This window comes from Tauraco erythrolophus, chromosome 14, assembly GCF_009769465.1.
Source record: "Tauraco erythrolophus isolate bTauEry1 chromosome 14, bTauEry1.pri, whole genome shotgun sequence".
Classification (NCBI taxonomy): Eukaryota; Metazoa; Chordata; class Aves; order Musophagiformes; family Musophagidae; genus Tauraco; species Tauraco erythrolophus.
The window spans coordinates 10486680-10506324 of NC_141478.1; the positions used below are offsets into that span (position 1 = coordinate 10486680).

Genomic DNA, 19645 nt, shown 5'->3' on the forward strand with positions numbered 1-19645 from the left:
TCAAAATGGTATATACATGCAAATGCTTTATCTTGTATGTAAACTATTTGTCCAAGCACCAGTAAAATCAGTCAGGCCTACACAGACATCTCACGTTAACACTGTAAGTATTTTCCTTCTCAGGTTTGTACTGAAGAGGTAAATCACAGACACTGCAAATTCAAGGAGTAAAACTGCAAACTAGAGAAGAATAGCACAATAAGAAATGTACGCACTTTTTTATCCTTTTACAGACATACCTATGCATTGTTTAAAATAAGAGATTCTACTCCACATTCTGCCAACCTTTCCCCAAGTCTTTGGATTCCACTCCGTAGAAAATTCCCAAGAAGCATGAGACATGGCTGTGGAAATGGCCTCAGCTTTCCCTAGAAACCTGTGCCTGGTAATACTACCAACGTGAATGTTTGTATCTTATACCCCTGAGTCACAGCTGAGATGTCATAAGTGAATCTGAAGAATTCAGCAGTGAGCTTGAAGTTCAGAAAAAATAAAAGTAAAAAAGCTGTTTCAAACAAAACTATGTATTTACTTGGCTTTCTGCATGTTCTAAAAAGATTTGTATCAGGCAGGGGGGGAGGAAATATAGGAAGAAAATTATACACAAATTTCATAGAAAGGCTTTTAGATCCATAGAAAAGTTTAGCTATAGTCAAAATTAGAGAATGATAACAAAGCAAACCCTCTCAAATTACAGAATTAAGAGAAAATTTACTACCTGGAAATTTTATGTAAATATTTGATCTTTAAAAAATCATGTTTCAGAATTGGTTTCATTTCCATGGAGTTTATGTTTTAGAAGTAATGTCAGTTGATGGAAATTTCTTATAGGCATCCTGGAAGTAGGGATCTAGTAGTAAGCAGTAAAGAAAATTATTAACATTTAACACTTTCCGGGGAAAGATTTCAAAACATTTTATGAATACCAAAGGATTACGTGTCAACATCACAACAGGTACTAAAAAGACCTCATCACTGTTTTCTTGACTGTCCTTATCCTATACATAATGCAACAAAGAAAACTATACTCCCTTGCCTAATTTCAACTCTTGAGTCTTCACAGGCAGTCTGGCATGAACAAGAATCAAAATGAATCAGAAGCTATGTGAGAATTCAAACCAAGCATTACAAAAAAAAAAAAAAATGGTGCTGACAAAATAATCCAGCTCATTCACATCCTCTCCTCCACATGCTGCTCTTTATTTCTGCTTCCAAAGGAAACTAGGAAGAAGCACAGAAAAGTCTACACAGTATTTTAAACCAAACTAAAGTTAGAAAGGAGAAACCCTAATAGAAGAAGCAAAACCTCAAGATACCCGGCCCAAAGAATTTAAACTGACATGAGCAAGGCCAGGAGAAAAGTCACCTGAATTCCCAGTTCAAGTTCTGCGAAGTCACACTGTGGAAGGCTTTAAGCAGATCTGCAAGCTTCTATTCTTCAAGTTGTCTAATCTGTAAATGGTGTTTGTCTGGCACTAGGTTTACAAATGAAAATAAGTTTCAGACAGATATATTTGAGGAATGCTTCTCTAGTCAAGAGTGCTGTTTTACTCCCAGAATTGCCAAGTAAAGCATATTTACCTTCTGTGTAAAGTAAGAGTTTCTCATTTATACTGGAGACATTTATTCCCCTCACCCAGTTTGTAGAAACAAACAACAAGCAAGCACTTAGCAAAAGCTGAGGTTCTTTCATCTTCGTGGGTGTCTAGTAGTTGCATAAAAAGGTGATTCCTTGCACCCACAAAAACATAATTTTTCTCAGGCATGGTAATATACCAGGTCTAGCTTTATCAAACTGATTAGTTTAAGGTTCCTTTTTAATCTGGCTGTCTGAAAGATCAACTAAAGGCTCCTCAAGTAGCATTAAAGAATTTTCCTGCCCACAGCTTTTCATGAGAGCAATCTTGTTGCTTATTTGTCACCTGTTGTAATGCCTGACTTGACCCACCTCTCCCCTCTTATACGGTATTGGAAGAAATACTCAAAAAGATTGCAAGCTACTTGAACTGTGCTGCTCACAACCTTTCTATAGATTTATTAAGGCTTTCTCCATATATTTATAATCCAATACCACGTACAGAAAAGCAGAGAGTTCTACCATGCACTGTGAGTAACGTAAAGGGCTTTTATAATTCTGATTGGTTAACCAAGCCCAAATTGTTAAAGAAGAGTTTCAACATGAAATAATGGCCATTTTGGAGTGCAAGAATTTTGCCTGGTACCCTCTGCTATCAAAGTAACGATTCCATCTAATAAAGTATTCCAAAACCACTTACGGCCAAACCTGCTTTTCTATGCTCTGAATGGTCTTTTATCAGAAGTTCAGTGCACAGTTCAGACATTGCATGTTTCTCTCTTCTTGCTAGCATGGCAGTTGATTTCATGAAGGCATGCTTTCCCCACAACCTGCCTCGGGCCTTACCACTGCTGAGTTCCCCCTTGACTCAGCTCCTTGGGACTTTGAATCTAAAACATATATAAAAATTGATTTCCTGTTTCCATATCACTGATGTGATAACCAGTTTCCAATTTTATCTCCAGAGAAAAGAATGGCCACAAACTTAGGAGAGTTATGAGAGGATGACAGGATCACCATTCTAAGAGTGATCACCTTCCTCTCAAAAGAACTAAAAAAGGAAAGAAAAATCCACCCTCTCCTCTGGAATGAACTGCTGTCCTGGAACCCACTCTAGAACCATCAAGTGAGCTAGAACACGGTCTAGAACCCACTCTAGAACGTTCAAGTGAGCTAGAACACACTCTGGAACCAGGTCTAGAACCAACAAGTCTAGAACCTGCTCTAGAACCAACAAGTGAGCTAGGACAGGCTCTGAAACCTAGTAGTAAGCTAGACTGCAATCCAAAACAACTGTCTTGACCCAACAAGTGAGCTAGAAGTTCGAGACCATCTTCCTGAACATGAAATTGAGTACATAACAATCAGGAACCAGTAAGCAAATTGAATCCCAATTTAGCTACATAACAATCAGGAAGCAAACCGAACCCCAGTCTAGAACCAACAAGTGACCTAGAACCTGCTCTAGAACCTACAAGCAAACTAGAATGTGATCTAGAACCAACAAGTAAGCTAGGATGTGATCTAGAACCTGTTTTCTTTCCCATAAGAAGAAAAACTAGTATGAGTAAATTCTGCCTGCTGTATTAACTGACACACAGAGAACATTTATTCAGAAAGACCAAGTAGGTCTTTGCTAAAGGAGTATGAGGTAATCACAAACTAAAGAAATGGTTATATTCTGGAAAGAAAAGGACAATCTGTTTGCATGGTTATCTGAAACAGCTCTTTGCAATTTACTAATTGCAAGACAAGAGGTAGCAGAAATTCAGTTGCCACAAGATTTAAGGACTTATTTCCCATTCGTTTAACTAAGCATCAGAAACTCTTCAAGGACGCCTATGCAGTGCTAACCTTCTAGAATTCTTGTCCTTTCCTTTTACAAACCTAAGCAGCCAACTGAGAAGATAATTCATACATCATGTTTCTCTTCTACCCAAGGTTTCCATTTTTTTCTTAACTAAAGCTTACGCCCTGTGAGCACTTTTTTTCTTGTTAGTCTTGGTCTGAATCATTTTGGAGCCTTCTGCATCCTAGACACCTGCAAACAGCAAGACATTTTGTATATTTTTGTAAGTGTTTCCCCTCACTGAATTCATGACAACAGGCTGAATGGCTAGAAATTTCTGCAAGTCTGTAAACACTCACGCAGGATTGGCAGAGGTAGCTGTGTGCCTAGTTCAGAGACAGCAGCTCCCAGCTTAGAATAAACATATGAACTTTTTAATAAGATGTGCTTGAAGGAGGTGAAAAAGACAAATCTTTCTTGGTTTGCAACGTTTAGTCTTTCACCAGTGCTATTTTTGCCCTCTGATTTAAAGAAGATGCTACTGATTTAGATGACTGCTTACATGAGGAACAAAGTAATACAAATAGTTTAGAAACTCCTAATAGGTTTACATCTATTTTCATATAGGTAACTATGGAAAATACTCATGAGTAACAAATGCACTACAGAAATTAAAATAAATTTGAAAAACAGAGTCAAAAACATTAAGGAGCTAAATTCAGGGCATAGTTTATTTGCAACAAACTAGCTAACCAGCTCTAACTGTAATTACATCTGATAAATCAGAAAGACACAAATTAAGAGTTCCTAATCCTGCAACAGAAAGTTCAATAGGGCAGTAAGTTTTAAAAATTGAGACCAATTTCAATGAATATTCCTATATTTTATTTAAATAAATAAACTATTTTCTCTGTATAAAAGCTGGAAAGGCTTAAGTTTATTAAAACATAAGCCACAGACATTGTAGCATATAAGAAAAGTGGTGTCAAAGAACAAAGTCCAGATGAAATTTTCAATCTGCTGCATAGAAAATAATCCACCCGCACTTAGCTGAGTCAGAAGAGAAAGGAAGCAGACGCAGCTACTTATTTCTACTGAGAGTTCTTTGCTTTTCAGCGTGCTCCACGATTTTCTCTTCTACATAAAGTCCCTTTCGCTTTCTTACTGCATTCATGTACTTGCGGGCCTGGTTCTCTGAGTCTGCCTTTTCCCCAAAGTGCAAATATTCTTCCTCAGTGGTTGGTACCCAGAATGGGTCGCTGGAAATTATCTATAAAAAGAAAAAAAAAAAGGGAAAGTAGTACAAAGGTTTATTAGTACATTTCAGGTAATCAATCTCTGAAATACAGACTTTTCTGGAAAGTCTGCAATTAGCTATTTAAGCAGAAAACAAGGGTTAAGATACACTCTGTAGCATTTGCCATAAGAAGCCCACAACAGCTTTTCAAATTCAGCTGCATTTATCTGCATACAGATTTTTTTTTTGTAAAGCAAATTTAATTGCCAGTCAGTAAACAATGCCAAATAATGTTCAGAAAATTCTCAGTTTTCAAGAAGGAATTCCTTATTTAGAATATTATCTCACTATGATTTTATCAGAATTTCTAAGAACTGAAGGTTCGTGCTCAGTTCTGTGCCCTATGTTCTTCAGTCCCTATGAGTTGGACAGATGGTTTAAAAATCATTGTTGCTGGTGCTAACAACATATTTAGTAGAGCTGTTCTTGCAGCTTAGTATCTCAGGGGCCCTCCTCTAGAAGAGACTTCAGATGTCACAAGATCAAAGAATAACTGGATGTGTCTTTATCCCCAGTTCATCCTATACACCCCGCACTTCTCAGACTACCATAGAGAGTATGCCAAAGATGTAGTTACCCTATGAATTTTTTAAAACCTTTCCTCATTTCATCCTGCATAGCAAACCTACAGCATTTTTAATTCCCCAAGAAAGTCTGAAGAGGTATTTACTTTCTGCCTTTGGACTATGTAGATTTCACACAAATTCCGGGCTTAAAGCTTAACTAGTTCGCCAAAGATAACAATTTATTCCATTACTGTTAGTGAATCTCATATCACTTTAAGAAGTTTTAGGTTTCCAAGTAAATGTTTTAAGACCAAAAGAAAAAGGACTCTCTTTCAATTTTAAGCTCCTAAGAATCCACTTCATCTGTTAAAACTGTTGCAGGCACCAGAAATTACTCCTCAGTCATTAAGAGTGATCATGAAGTCTTAAGCTCATAACATGCATATGTGTAATCAAAAATGGGAAATGCTCCCTAGTGAACTGATGTCTGGGTGACCAACCAAAATCACATAGGGTTATAGTGCTGAGATTTAACTTTCCTTCCCATTAGAGGACAATTAACCATAAAATAGAGTAAAAAACCCTGTAGTTAATGAGCATTAAGGAACACAGTGAAAAATAACAAGATCATTTTCCAAGAATGCTAAACATGAGCATCAGGAAGGAATAAAATTGACCATATTATGTTACTCAGGTTCTGTTGTAAATTTCAAAAATACTTTTTTTTTTACTTAAAGGATTGGAGATTTCCTCACAAGTTGCAGGTACAGGTAACGTATTTTTACTAAAAAAAACCCAAAGGTAATACTGTATCCATTTCTTAAACAAAATCCTCATGGAAAAAGGAGTGTGCACAAGTATTAGTTACTATAAGAATCATGATAGTTATGACAATCATTGAGGACAATAATTTCTGAAATATATAATATTAGCACTAACATTACTAACTGACAAAGAGGGAACAACCTTCCCTAAATTACCAATTTTGGCTTAGCATTATAAACCTTTTCTAGTTTATAAGCCTTTTCTTCTTACAAATACTTTTATTTGCCATCTGGTATTTCAAACCAAGCAATATTTCTTAAAGTTCATTGAAGTTACACAAACTAGAAAGAACAGGAATTTAAAAATGATGGCTTAAGATGGACAATTTTCCCCAGAAACATCAATAATTGTTAAGTCCTAATTTAATACCTCATGTTAAATAACACCTAACACAATCAAACAAATTACACTTTATGGGGAGTTAGGAAAATAACTATGGCAGAAGATGGCTATTTTATATTAGGTAACATTATAGGTTCGATCCTGCAAAACAGTATGTTAAGCCCCTAACTAGTTCTACCTTGTAACAGTTAAGCATATACTTAGTACTGGTAAATTAAGTGGAATATTACTCATGTGCTGAAAGTGACATCCAATCTCAACTATTTAGGTGGGAAATGACTACGCTATAGAGTTGTCTGGCTGAAAACCAAAAGCAAGCACAGCTCAGAAATAAACAGTATGAAACTTAGCTTTCCAAACGTTTCTACATTTATTTTTAACATAAAAGTAAGGTCTAATCACAGAAGAATCTGCCTGAGTCATACCCATTCTGATCTCTTGCACAATGCCTTATAACCAATACCTAGAAACTTAAAGGTGATTCCTCAACAGCTTACATCAATAAAAAAAGAATGGTCCCCACTCTTGAAGGGGTTGAAAGTTTTACCATTATTTTATGCACTAGAAATAAAGACAAGGGACAGTGAAGACTACTGGGTTTTTTCCAACTTTTGGACAAAAATTGCGTGTTGACTTGATGAAGTTGCGGTGATGTTCAGTATGAACATCTTAACAGTGGAAAAACACCAGAGACTTCCCCATTCATGATCTGCCTAAAGAGCTGAACAAACAAAAATTTCCAAGTCCACAAACACATAAATAAAAAAAGGTGATTCATGCTCAATGGATTTTCTCCAGACTTTACTGTTAAGGAAGATTATTCAGCTACAAACTATGGTAACTTAAAAGGCTGTTACTATTCCCTTTGATTAAGTGTTTTTTTTTTTTTTTTTTATATTAGCAAGAAATTGAACACCCAGAAGTTATGTCCACAGAGAAACAGTGGTTCTTGAAGACAGAATACAACAGAGGAGTCCAAAAGCATACAAAATTGAACTTACAGATCTAATCTACCTGTAAACATTCAGATACTGTGAGTGATGGATGCTTGAGAAAACCCCCAGGTTTGCCAGCCTGGCTCTTTCAATAATTTATAAAAGACTTGTTCTGCTAATGTTAACCGAAGCTTTGCGCTGGATACTTTTTCCACTGATAATAATTCTTCATGCTTCAACAGGTATCTCTAGCTCTCAGGAGAGCCGACATAACAGGCGGCTCAAATGTATGTACTATTGAGTAGCCAGCAAGGGTAAACCTGCAAACTTAACTGCAGCACGGGGCTACGGAATCCTGAGTGAACCTCGTACAGAGCAGCACCACAGAGAGACATAAATTAGGTTTCAAAAGCCACCTCAGTACCCACAGGAGCTAGCTTTGCTTCCCAACTTGTCTAAATAATTCAGGCACTGCATATTGCTTTCTAAAGCAAGTTTTGGTGGCATTTGAAAATTTCTGTTCAAGGATCACACCTATCTGAACGGTGGGGACACACTGCAAAAGATGGGGCTAATTACAACACACCATTTGTATTGGCACACATTACCATGGTAAGTAATGAGGAAGAGCAAGCCAGCTCTACTGAGTCAGCTGGAACTGGGGGCATCAGCTGTGCATCTCCTTTAAGAACTCAGCAAATAGCCATGTTAACATAACCCTGATAGAACTACACAGAAGTGTTATTGACACAGCAATACAAAAAAGTAAGAAGTTTTCTTTTTTAAAAGTTTTGATTCTGTAAGTGAAGGCGAGGGCACAGAATAGACCGTCCCTCTTCGATTCACATCATATTAATGAATCAAAGCAAATGCGTATAGCAGGTGGCACGCATCATTCCCCATACTCTGTTAACACAGTTCAAGCAAGTAAAAAGAAAAAAAAATTCCATATAATGCTCCAAAAGCATTGCAATCAATTTGTTAACAAAAGTAGCTGCCAGAATGGTGGGTCTGGGTTTCCTGAAGTCAGAGCTGAGAAGCTTTTTACACCCTCAGCTATTGTTTGTATTCATGGGAACCACGTAGGGATAACTCTGGAATCTGTGACAGAAATTGAGTTTTTGTCTGAATAAAGTCCTAAATGATTAATTAAATTCTAAATGGACCGATCCTTCTGGAATATGATGTAGCCATTTAACAGCATTGACTGTGGATCCTGGAAAATCCACAGAATCAAAGCAGAAGAGACACCCATGAATGTTATTTATTCTACGTTGCATGTCACTTTTAATTTAAAATTATTTAGATGTTTCAATACACTAACTTTTCAGTATGAAACTAAAAGATACAGCCTAAGATTCATTTTAAAAACAGAAATGTGATAGCATTTTAATAGTGCTTTTTCAAAAAGTTACACTCCTAAACAAAAACCTTCATCAAAACAGAACTGGAAATTCAAAATATCATATCTTTCACAGCTGAAAATTTTTAAGTGACTCTAGAAATTTAGCCTGCCTTTCTCTCATCCTGCCTATGTGCCATTTGTGTCTGGGAACCACTGAGCAGGGGTGACAAAATTATCACAGCCAAACTGTTTATACCCCAAATTCAGCAGATAAAAGATGTCAAGAGGAACCAATATCAGGACAAAGATACTGTAAATCAAATGACATGATGGTATTGTAGCATTATGGTAAACTATATTTTAAAATACCACCATACTGTGTGTGACTCGACAACTAGAAAATTCAGTGTATCTTTTCTTAAGGAACTTTTGCTAAGACTTGGGAATTCTTCTTTGTAACAGCATAAACTAGCCACCGGCCTGTGCTTATTTATTATTCAGCACCAGAATAATCTGATGGGGACAAGAGCAGCCTTAACTGCACACAGCCCAGAATGAACACATCATTACTCCTCCAAAAGGCGCATGACAAAGTGGCAAGACAGCTACTGCTTCCTTGTTAACACCACCAGTATTTCTACACTACATCCGCCACACTCTTCTGAAAAAACATTCTTTTTAAAAGTGAACTATAAATCAAGGGTTGTGTAGTGGATCACTGGACTAGCTTTTACTTTATTAAAGAACAAGTCCTTTCTCTAAATGCTGTCATATAAAATGCAATATAGTGAAATGAATTAGTGCACAGCAGCTGATGCAATTCTTAAAAATCTGTTATTGCAAATGCAATTCTTAAGTGATGGAAATGTTCCTTAATAGTACTGTTTAACAGTATCTTCATTGATCTACTTTATGAAAGTCTTGAGTGACATAATTTGTTTAAAGTACAACTATAAGTAAATCACTAGAATCCCATTATATTATTTAAAAGAACAAAAACCAACAGTCACATACACGCTGAAGAGCGTGTTCCATAGCTCAGTGCAGAACTATGAGCCTGCTCTAGGTATAAATAAAACAGTGTTTATAATGAAGACAGCTGGGATTAGGTATTTCAAAAGAAGTGAATAGATTACTTCAAATACTGTAAGGGCAAGGGTATTCTTGAGAAAATGAAATCATTCTAAAGCAAGATGTTTCATTAAATATCACAACTATTCAAACCAATATACCCAAACATTGAAGTCTCGTAAGGCTTGTTTAATAACAGCATTCAGAGTAGCATAGGCAAAACAGCTGTCATTTTCTTTTGGTCTAACAACCTACACATGAATTATTCAAACAATAAATGCCTGCATCTTTAATCAGAGACACAATCTGAATATCTGTAATAATTAATCCCTAAAAATACAAATACTATGAGCCTACTCTGTTAATACTGAAAGACAATACAGTGTGTACTAAATTCTGCAAATGATTATGTAAGCTAATCAAACTTTCCAATAAGATTGAGTTAAAACAGATCACTTCCAATTCAAGAGGACATGGAATTTTAAGCCTTAATTTGAGGATGATTTATTATTTGCATTTCAGTGGCACCCAGATGGCTCCAATAGTGATCTGGGTCCCATTGTCTAGTGTATTTCACAAAATGATGGTATGAAACAGTCTCTGCCTCAGGCAGCCTAATTATGCAAAGCAAGGTTGAGAGAAGCATCAAAAGCAAACAGAAGGGATCTGCCTAGTTCATCCAAAAGGTCAGGCAGATCTGGGAATACAGCCATGTTCTTAGTAGCATTTCCCCTACTGGTCCTTACTGTCTGGTGAGGACAGAAAAATTCTTTTGAGCCAAACATCATCAGTGTGGAAAATGCTTTAGTTGGAGCATGAATAGAAAGAGCAGTCTTACACTGCCCAATGAAGATTTTAAGACCAGCAAGCCACGTTATGGCCTTTGTGAACTGCTTAATAAGAAATCCGAAGAAGCACTAAGTTCAGTGTGATTGGGCACTACCACAGGCAGCCCTTAGCATGCCAGGAAAAACATTACGCCAGAAGCTGTTTTTAAAAAAAAATTTCAAAGGAACTATCCTGCACAATTTCAAAGATGATACAGGCTTCAGTGTATCAGAATCCTTTCTACCTTAGAAAAACTGACTCTAGAAAGATACTTCCGGAACATTCACAGTTCAAATGGTGTCCATCACTTAGTAATGACAGACTACGCAACTAAAAGAGTGCAGTTGATACACGTCTTAGATGTCTGAGGCAGCCCTGTGAGACAGAAATTACCTCTGCCTTTCAGGCAAAATGATAGAACTTTGCAGCGGTTTATGTGAAACGTGACCTTGAAAAACTTATCTGCTGGGTTTTGCGTAATGCTGTAACACTGAGCACAACCAAAGGGTGCCAGGCCATTTGGACACTGGCAGCATGCTTCCAGAACAGAGAACACCGGCAGGGTACCCGGTGAGACTGAGGTCAGGTGGACCGAGGTGGGCTCTAAAAAGCACCTCAAACATTTTTGGGATGTGGAGCAGGGACGGGCAGGAGATGAGAGTCTCAAAAGTGGATAGAGGCTCTAATTTCTTGACTACACTCCTCCTGTGACCTCAGATCCAGAAAGATCCATTATCTCTCTAAGTAAGGCCTTCCTCGAGAATCGCACGCAGGGTAATGCAGAGGTACACAAGCGACTGGCTAACTTCTGTATTTAACCCCAGCAGCTACAGATTCAGGACAACACAGTGCTGGCAGCACGGCAGCGCACTGCCGCCTAACACACGTGCCAGTGACTGTATGGGCAGGTAGTTTTCCAAGTCATTCCTTACTTCCACGTGAAAGAAAACACAGATCCTAGAGCAGTGTTGCAAGATGACATTTGGCAACTTCAAAAGCATCTCCACATCACAGTTGTTCTCCATCAACCCCAGGTAAAACACCATGATCCTAGAATCATAGAATGGTTTGGGTTGGAAAGGACCTTAAAGATCATCTAGTGCCAACCTCCCTGCCACGGGCAGGGACACCTTTCACTAGATCAGGTTGCTCAAAGCCTCATCCAACCTGGCCTTGACCACTTCCAGGGATGGGGCATCTACAGCTCCTCTGGGCAAGCTGTTCCAGTGTTTTGCCACTCTCGTCATTAAAAATTTCTTCCTCATATCTAATCTAAACCTACCCTCTTTCAGTTTAAAGCCATGTCTAGGAGCTGCCATAACCTGCAATGTAGAGCAGTATGAATATAATTTTTGAAGTGATTTACTACAGTGTTGAAACACTTTTGCTCAGCAATTTACAGTTGAAAAATAGGTAAAACTTACTAGTAATTTTGCCATTCTGCTTCCAAAGCAGCCAGGATCTCAGCCTGTCCTTGAAAGAAACCACAATTTAAAATCTCAAGGAAAGATTCTACAAGTTTGTGTCTTTTCTTGGTTGTTGTTTAACCAATTACGGGGTCTTACCAGTTTTATTCAGTCAAAAACCTTTTTGTAACAGGTATCTTATTCCTCTGTAAGCCTTTACAGGCCTCAAATCCTTCCTATTCAGAAAGGAAGAGAATATTCTCTCTGCAGATTCAGCTTCTTCATTTTGCTGCACTCATTCCATCATAGTGGAAAGCAGATACCACCTCCTTTCCTGCTTAGGAGTGCTGAGTGACAGTGGGAAGTGCTGAGCAACTGAAGCACTTGTACAAAATATCATGCTGGGGATGAAGATTAAGCAGCAGAGGGTAGGAGGAGAAATATCTACAATATGCTAAAGAATTTTACAGAAGCACCTACACATAAATGTTCTCAAAATAAAAACAAGTCACAGTTATTTTGTTAAAACACAAACTTTCACATTGGACCAAATACTTTGTGTACCAGCTTGCTTATTTTATAAATAGTTAATCTCTATATCATATTGCAAAAGAAAAAAAAAACCACTACTAATTTACAGCCTCACTTTTTATGAATTGTTTGACTACCTTGTAGTCACATCTGGCTTCACAGAATGCTGCCACTTTGCATCATTATAGATCAATTTATGTATCAAACAAATAAACACAATATATCTTCAGGATTATCATATATACTTTTATACAGGTATTTAAAAGAAATCATGAAAACAGATTACTCTCTTCATTACTAACTTGAAAAAACTTTCCAAATTTTACTTCTCTGTATTCCTTAGTTTTCTCTCAACAGTTCTTGAATGTAAATTATAAAGTTTTGCAAAATACAATTTAAAATAAACCAATAAATAAATGAGAGCAAGTGAGAAAGATGGAAGTTATAAATCCAACAGAAAACTTCAGTTATTTCATATCCATAGCCATCTTGCAAAAGCAAAAATCCAAAAAAGTATCGGATTCATAACTTTTTGTTTTCTTTCAGAGACAGAGGTTTAAGGGAGTATAGAATAACTTACAGTCAAACTTTACACATTTAACCTACAGAGATGTTTTAGGAGTGCAGATTCCCTACAAAGTAAAACGAGCATCCAAAAGTATCTCATAAATCAGGGATCCCATTCACAATATATAAAGGGCACAGCCAAGGTCTTAAAATGCCTGGAGTCAGATACGAGAACTCCTCTTCCAATAAATACTGTAATAATGAACACTTACACATTTTGTTACAAAATAAACTCATAACAGTTTATTTTGGCTCAAAAGCATCATCCTTATTTGTGTCTGAGTCAGTGACAGCTGAGCTTTAGCCTCAACTTCAGTCAGTAGCAAACACGAATTCAGGAATTGGAAAGAAAGGAGATGTGTGGCTCTACTGTTGTATTTTTCCCTATTACTTAAGAAATACGTACTGAGAAAGAAAATTAAAGACACACCACTACCACTTTTATTTACTATTTTAATTAGCTTCAGATGTCCTGGCCAATATCTGAAAGGCATCAAGGTTCTGCTAGAATTCATTTAAATGCCTAAAATGTCACTGGCACAATGATGTGTGTAAAGTTACAGTTCAAACCTAGTAGAGATTCACAGATTTAGTCTCTCATTATCTTAATCTGCTTCCTGTCTAATGCAGCCCTAACAATCTCATCCAGCAACTTTTATATTAAGCCCTCATCTTCTGAGTTGTAAAATGACTTACGGTTTGGAAGGAATGAATTAAAATACAGAATATAAAACTTCCAGATTCAGAGTGCCTTATATTGTTACCACTCTCTTACCTTTCTCCAGAGCCCTAAAGCACATTCTAGACACTGTTCTACTTAGAAGGGATACTGAAAAAGAATTCGGATTAAACGTGTTTACAGTTCACTCATGCCTCTCCCAAGAAGACAAGTGTGTCTAAAAACCAATCATTACGCAATTTAAAAGATATGAGTTAACAGGAATGCTACACATTTCACAATTTTAAAACTAGTAGATGCCTTTGACAATTTCCGCACTTGATGAGAATTCAGTCAGCATCTGAATAGAGCCACACGCATTATTTTTTCACAATAACACAGTTTTCCCAAATGGAATTAGAGCTCCCTTATTCTAAGCATGGTGCAATAACAAATATCTTCTTGTTCAAAGATAATTATAATTAAGATAAAATTACATGACTGAGCAAAAGATGTAACTGCAAAGAATCAAGAAAGAACAAAGGAAACAGGCTCAGGAGAAAACACACAGTAACTGAAGGTGTATTATTAGTTCAAGGATTAAAAAAAAATACAAGTAGTTCATAATTATCCCAAAGTTCGGTATTTTAAACTAAGAATTCAGAAGAAAGTTTATATTGAAATCTAAGAAAATATAGCCAAGCAAACCCCATACACTTAGCATTTGCCTGGGGATATCATAAAGGAAAATACTTGACTAACTTTTAAAATTAATATGTTTAAACTAGGACTAAACTGAAACCTTCCTCTAATGGTTATCTGATGCTGTCTTCTACAGGCAAGAATAAATTGTATAAGCATGACAGAAAAAACGAATAAAAAAGGAGTATCTGACCAGATAGACCCTGATACATGTATTGCTCCATCCTCTGGGACTGGAGCAATCTGAATTATACAAAATACATTAATTAACTGAAGAAAAAAATATGGTAATTTCATTTCCACAGGGACCAAAATGGCTCAATTTAAATGTAGGCTCTATCATTGACCTTCCTGTGTTTATAGTCTATAAATCATATTGCTGAAATAGAAGAATAATAAAACAATTAATTCAAACCTCATTTCTTTAAATATACTTTATGCATGTGATTTCCATGAGATTAAGTGTTTAAAAGTTTAAAAATACCAAAAAGTGTCTATTTCACTATCTGTAAAATGGAGATAACACCACCACGTTAGAAGGAATTTGTGTAGAGGAATACACGTCCCAGGTACTCAACTAGTAAGCCAAGCACACTGAGAAAATAACACAGAATCAATTCAGAGTGTCATAAAAGGGTTTGGATAGTATGCAATTAAACCAGTAACCATACACTTGGTAACATAGGAAATGCAAAACCAAAAAAAGTAGCTAATGCACTCCCTTTCCATTTTTAGCACTAAGGAAAAAATAGTGTAAGATTACACAGATAGAGTTCACATCATATTATCTTACACAATGATACATTAAATAATTGGGATTCCAATAAAACACTGGTGTTTATCATGTATATACATATACCATCATAATTCATCAGTAATGTACCAATATCCAAGTCATGTCTAATATCTGATGAAACCTTACGGGTTTTTTTATTTATTTGGGGATTTTATTTTGATTTTAGCAGAATATATACAGAGAAAAAGAAACAGAGAAAAGCTCTACAAATTACCCATGTGATCTGAGACAAAACCCCATTTTTTCTGGCTTGTCATACTACCACTAGAGATTCTGAAAACTGTATTTATTTAGCAATTCTGCTGATGATGTGAGATTAGAATGCATTCCCTCTGCCATCGCTGCACAGAGCCAACATTGCTAGTAGCTTAGTAAAAGGCTTATTTTGTCACAAAAATATGTGAGCATGACTTTCAGTGTGACAAAAACCAACCCTCCCCACTGACAGATTTGCCAGGTGGAAAGGTGACTGGCTTATACAATCATTTTTCCTACTACCACTACGTTTTAACGTACTACTAGTAATTATAATCTCTCCTCAGGGTCAATTTTAGAAAGTGTTGCCAGTTGGTCAAATCTCCCTCTCCTATGCATATCTGTAATTAAGTGTGAACTTTTTCTGATGTGGCATTCACGACGTCTGACAGAGTGCACACATACGCCAGGGCTTGGGGATAGAAGGGAAGGTCACAGAGACGACGAGCTGATGTTTTTGCTTAGTATTGGAGCACAGTAGCTACAAATCCTAAAGAAACTGGCACAAAACAATGGTTAGCTGGAATTAACATCCTTCTGACTGATGTTCCTTTAGGGCACTGATATCAGAGGCTGTTCAGACAAAAGACCAGTTAAGCCACAAAACCTCACCAGCTGCACTTCAGATAAGAACATCCCAAACTGACAAAACTACTGTAAGCAATACTGCCAACACTCATTGGTCTGAGGTACCTAATCTGTTACTGGCTTACCCCTAGACCCCTATAAGCAAAAAGTTGTTGCATTATCTACTTTTTTGTGCATACACCATCTATGAGGTGTTGCTCCCCACCCCCCCGCTTTTTCATTCAGTGCAGCTCTTTTTTCCCTTCCATGGCTCTCTGTGAAGTCAGACTTAGCTACAAGAAGATTAAATGAATCAGTACTAATATTGAGGGAGGAGAGATAAGCCCCTGGTCCACTGCGTTTTCCTACACCAGTAAGGTACCACTGCCAAGGAAGACATAACGTACTTTTCCAAGTGCTTTTGATAGCACATGACTCGGCTGGTTTGCAGAGATCCTCCTTTTCCATAAGCATCCACATAAAACTCCTGAGGCAGTTACAACAATTACTAACAAAGAAATACTGCTAGTGAAGCATTTAAGATCCTACCTACTAGGACAATTTAGCTACAGGAAATGAGGAAGAATCCACACCTTATGAAAAACCAGCATATACTTCAGAGAGAAACAGTGGTAAATGGGCTTTGGCTGGCAACTGCATGGAGTATTACTGACCTCAAAAATCTGCAGTTGTTTGTACACAGAGACTTGACATTTGAGACCATAAAATAAATCAGAAGATGAAACAGAAACAAACAAACAAAAGCCTTTCTAATCCATTTACTTCATTAGCTTCTATGTTCTTAAGACCAAATAAAGGAACATCTGACTTAAAGTCTAGGTTTTTCTATGTGGATTTTTTAAGTTATTTTAAAAATTTCATGTGAAAAGCTTATACCCACTGACTCTTGCCCTTGAACCCTTCCATGGAGTCTTCTGAGGAGCCCTACAATACAGGTTTGTTTGTCTTGAACAAAGAACTCTGATTTATAGCTTTTTATATTTCTCTTTGAAGATCTACTGTCCACATCATAGGAACAAAATACAGTTCACTCTCAGCTGATGACACTCCTTATCAGCTTTCCCACTTGCATGTTTCCTTTACACCTTCACTTTCACCTCTTCATTTCTTTAAGCGACAAAGACGACCAAAGAAAATTATTTTGAGGACACTTCCACTTAATATCACCAGACTTCATTTTGACAGAATGAAATCCATTCCTTCTGCCTTTAAGTATGAAAATACATGTTGACTTGGAATACAAAAGGACAAAAAAAATACCTAGGTGTCTGCTAACCCCTAAAAGATTAACTTTCATACTTTCATTAGCATCAGATTTGTTGTTACATTTTCTATTAGTGGTAGGTTGGGTTTTTTTGTGGTTTTATTTTTTCCATTCCCCAAACAAATTTACCAGAGAACTCAGTAAAAAGGCACATAAAAGTCAGGAAAACACATTTATGAAGAATCAGTTTCATTTGTGAAGGACTTACTTTCTACTGTAATAAAAAAAGCATTCCATCTAAACAAAATATAAATACGTTTCTGAACAGTATATCTATACAAGCAAGTAAGACTAATATAAAGCTACTTTTTTCCTTTTCATTTCAGAAAGGAATTAATCAAATGTCTTGACCAAAACTTAACCTTTTCTGCTTATTATTCCAGTCTGCCACATCTACAGGAAATAGATCACCAAAACAGATGGAGCGAATAGATATTTTTACCTCCCAGTGGCTGAACACCAGCTGCGGACTGGCCAGGCCACTAGTTCTTTTCCTGATTTCATCAGCAAAACCAAAGCTTTCTGCTACTGGCAGGACTGCCTTAATAATAAACACATCCGTCCCCTCTTTCATCTCCTCTTGTAACACTCTGCCTTCTCTTTTGGACAGGACAGCATAAACACGACCTGCAAAGACACAATTTTGATGAACTTACCAATATATTTATATAATGCATCATGAAGAGAAACATATAAATATTTATTTAGAAAACTTCAGCATTAAGTAAAATACATAATTTCTTTGGCTAAAATTCTTCCCTGTAAGTGGATCAATTAAGTGGACCAATTAAATACAAAACAACAAATTCTGCCAGTACCATGTGCAGAATCACGAGTAACATTTAATAAATTACTACTACTGTATGGATCCAGAAAATGCTTGCACTAGGTGCGTTTTATATCATCATAGAGCTATTTTTTAAATGGCAGTTTGTTGGTTTCCATGCCTAACTTGCTTTATTTCATACAATCAAATATTTGAGAAACATTACTAAGGAATATTACTGTGTTTCAGGCATCGTATTTTAGCTACCTTTAAAAATTTGTTTGGATCACCGTATCCCTATGCAGTACTTGTCCTAGACACTGCAGCTATTCTAATCACAGAAAACTTGTTTATCTGAAATACTGCATATTTATTATGTTTAATATGTTCAATTAGTTTTTAATTAATTCAGCCTTAACTTAGTCATGGATAATTTTTATTTTTCTTTCCCAAATTAGTATTCAATCCATCGAAATACAGTGTATATATCATTAAAGTAGCTGAGAAAACAGCCATGTTTGACTTTACAGTAGGCGAGTTTTTTTTAAATGTTTTTGCAAACATATGGGCTAAGTATTATATAGACAAAAACTAGCAAATACATTTGTGTTGATCAAGACAACAAAAACACAAGAAAACCTATCACTGAAAAAATGTTTTTGGAATACCTTCATTTACGAATGTGAATAGTAGGCATTAGACACACAAATTAACTTTAAAAGTACCTTGCAGTGAAGAACAAGTCGTTTCAAATATTTTATATTATATGGCACTGAAAAAACATGAATGTGTACTGCTACATCTTAAACAGCTGGGCAAAACCAGCTCTTACTGGAAATAATTAGAAATATACATAATACATACCACCTATTCTGACTTGACAGAAAGATATCTACCAGAGGAAATGTTGGAGTGGGTTTATTTGCCTTTATTTTTTCAATACTAAATCTGGTCCTTGTTCAGGAAATTCAGCACAAGCACACAGTTAGTAAAGTTACATCTTCCTGTCAGATGCAGGTAACGAAGCATCAGTTTAGCACCAATCATTTCAGAGTCTATCGTTCTGTAAGGAAACCTGGGTTGAAGTGTTCTTTCTGCCATCACTGGTAATTTTATCTGCTTGTGCCCTTACCAGGACCTCCTTGCTGTTCCACCGACTGAACTTCACCTTTACTATGCACAATAATCTACTTACTGCTCATGAGGAAATTGAGGAAATACTTAAGATTCTCTATTTAAAATCGCAAAAAGATTAAGGCATTCTGAAGATAAGTCCCTGAGTTTGCCATGCATGTAGAGCCTTTGTTAACATAACTACGCAATTTCAAGTCTAAGGAAATTTCAATGCGCCCAGAAAATTCTCAGAGAGGACAGGGCCATATCTCAGCACAGCTTACAATTCAGTATTGCAATTCAGTAACTGCTTTAAAATGCAAACTTAGACATACACACTGCAAAAGAGCATCACGTGATGGTCACTGTACACATAATGTGTATGTGCCAAACAGCATGTATTAAAGCCATTTGTTAAAGCAAGTAAGTTCAAAACCACTTTATAAGTTATTGATGTTACAATTCAAAATATTTATTTTACTAAT

At 36.5% G+C, this 19645-nt stretch overlaps 1 protein-coding gene across 1 annotated transcript in view; it reads right to left on the bottom strand.

The window, feature by feature from the left end:
* Nucleotides 1–4326: 4326 nt before the first annotated feature.
* EFL1 (elongation factor like GTPase 1) overlaps nucleotides 4327–19645 on the bottom strand; it is an 80047-nt gene continuing 64728 nt past the window's right edge. Inside the window, exons 19-20 of the mRNA XM_086620164.1 lie at nucleotides 17724–17908; nucleotides 4327–4635 (exon numbers count right to left, since the gene is read on the bottom strand). Of these exons, the coding sequence (XP_086476290.1) occupies nucleotides 4447–4635; nucleotides 17724–17908 (374 nt within the window). The 3' untranslated portion in view covers nucleotides 4327–4446. The remainder of the gene's footprint in view (nucleotides 4636–17723; nucleotides 17909–19645) is intronic.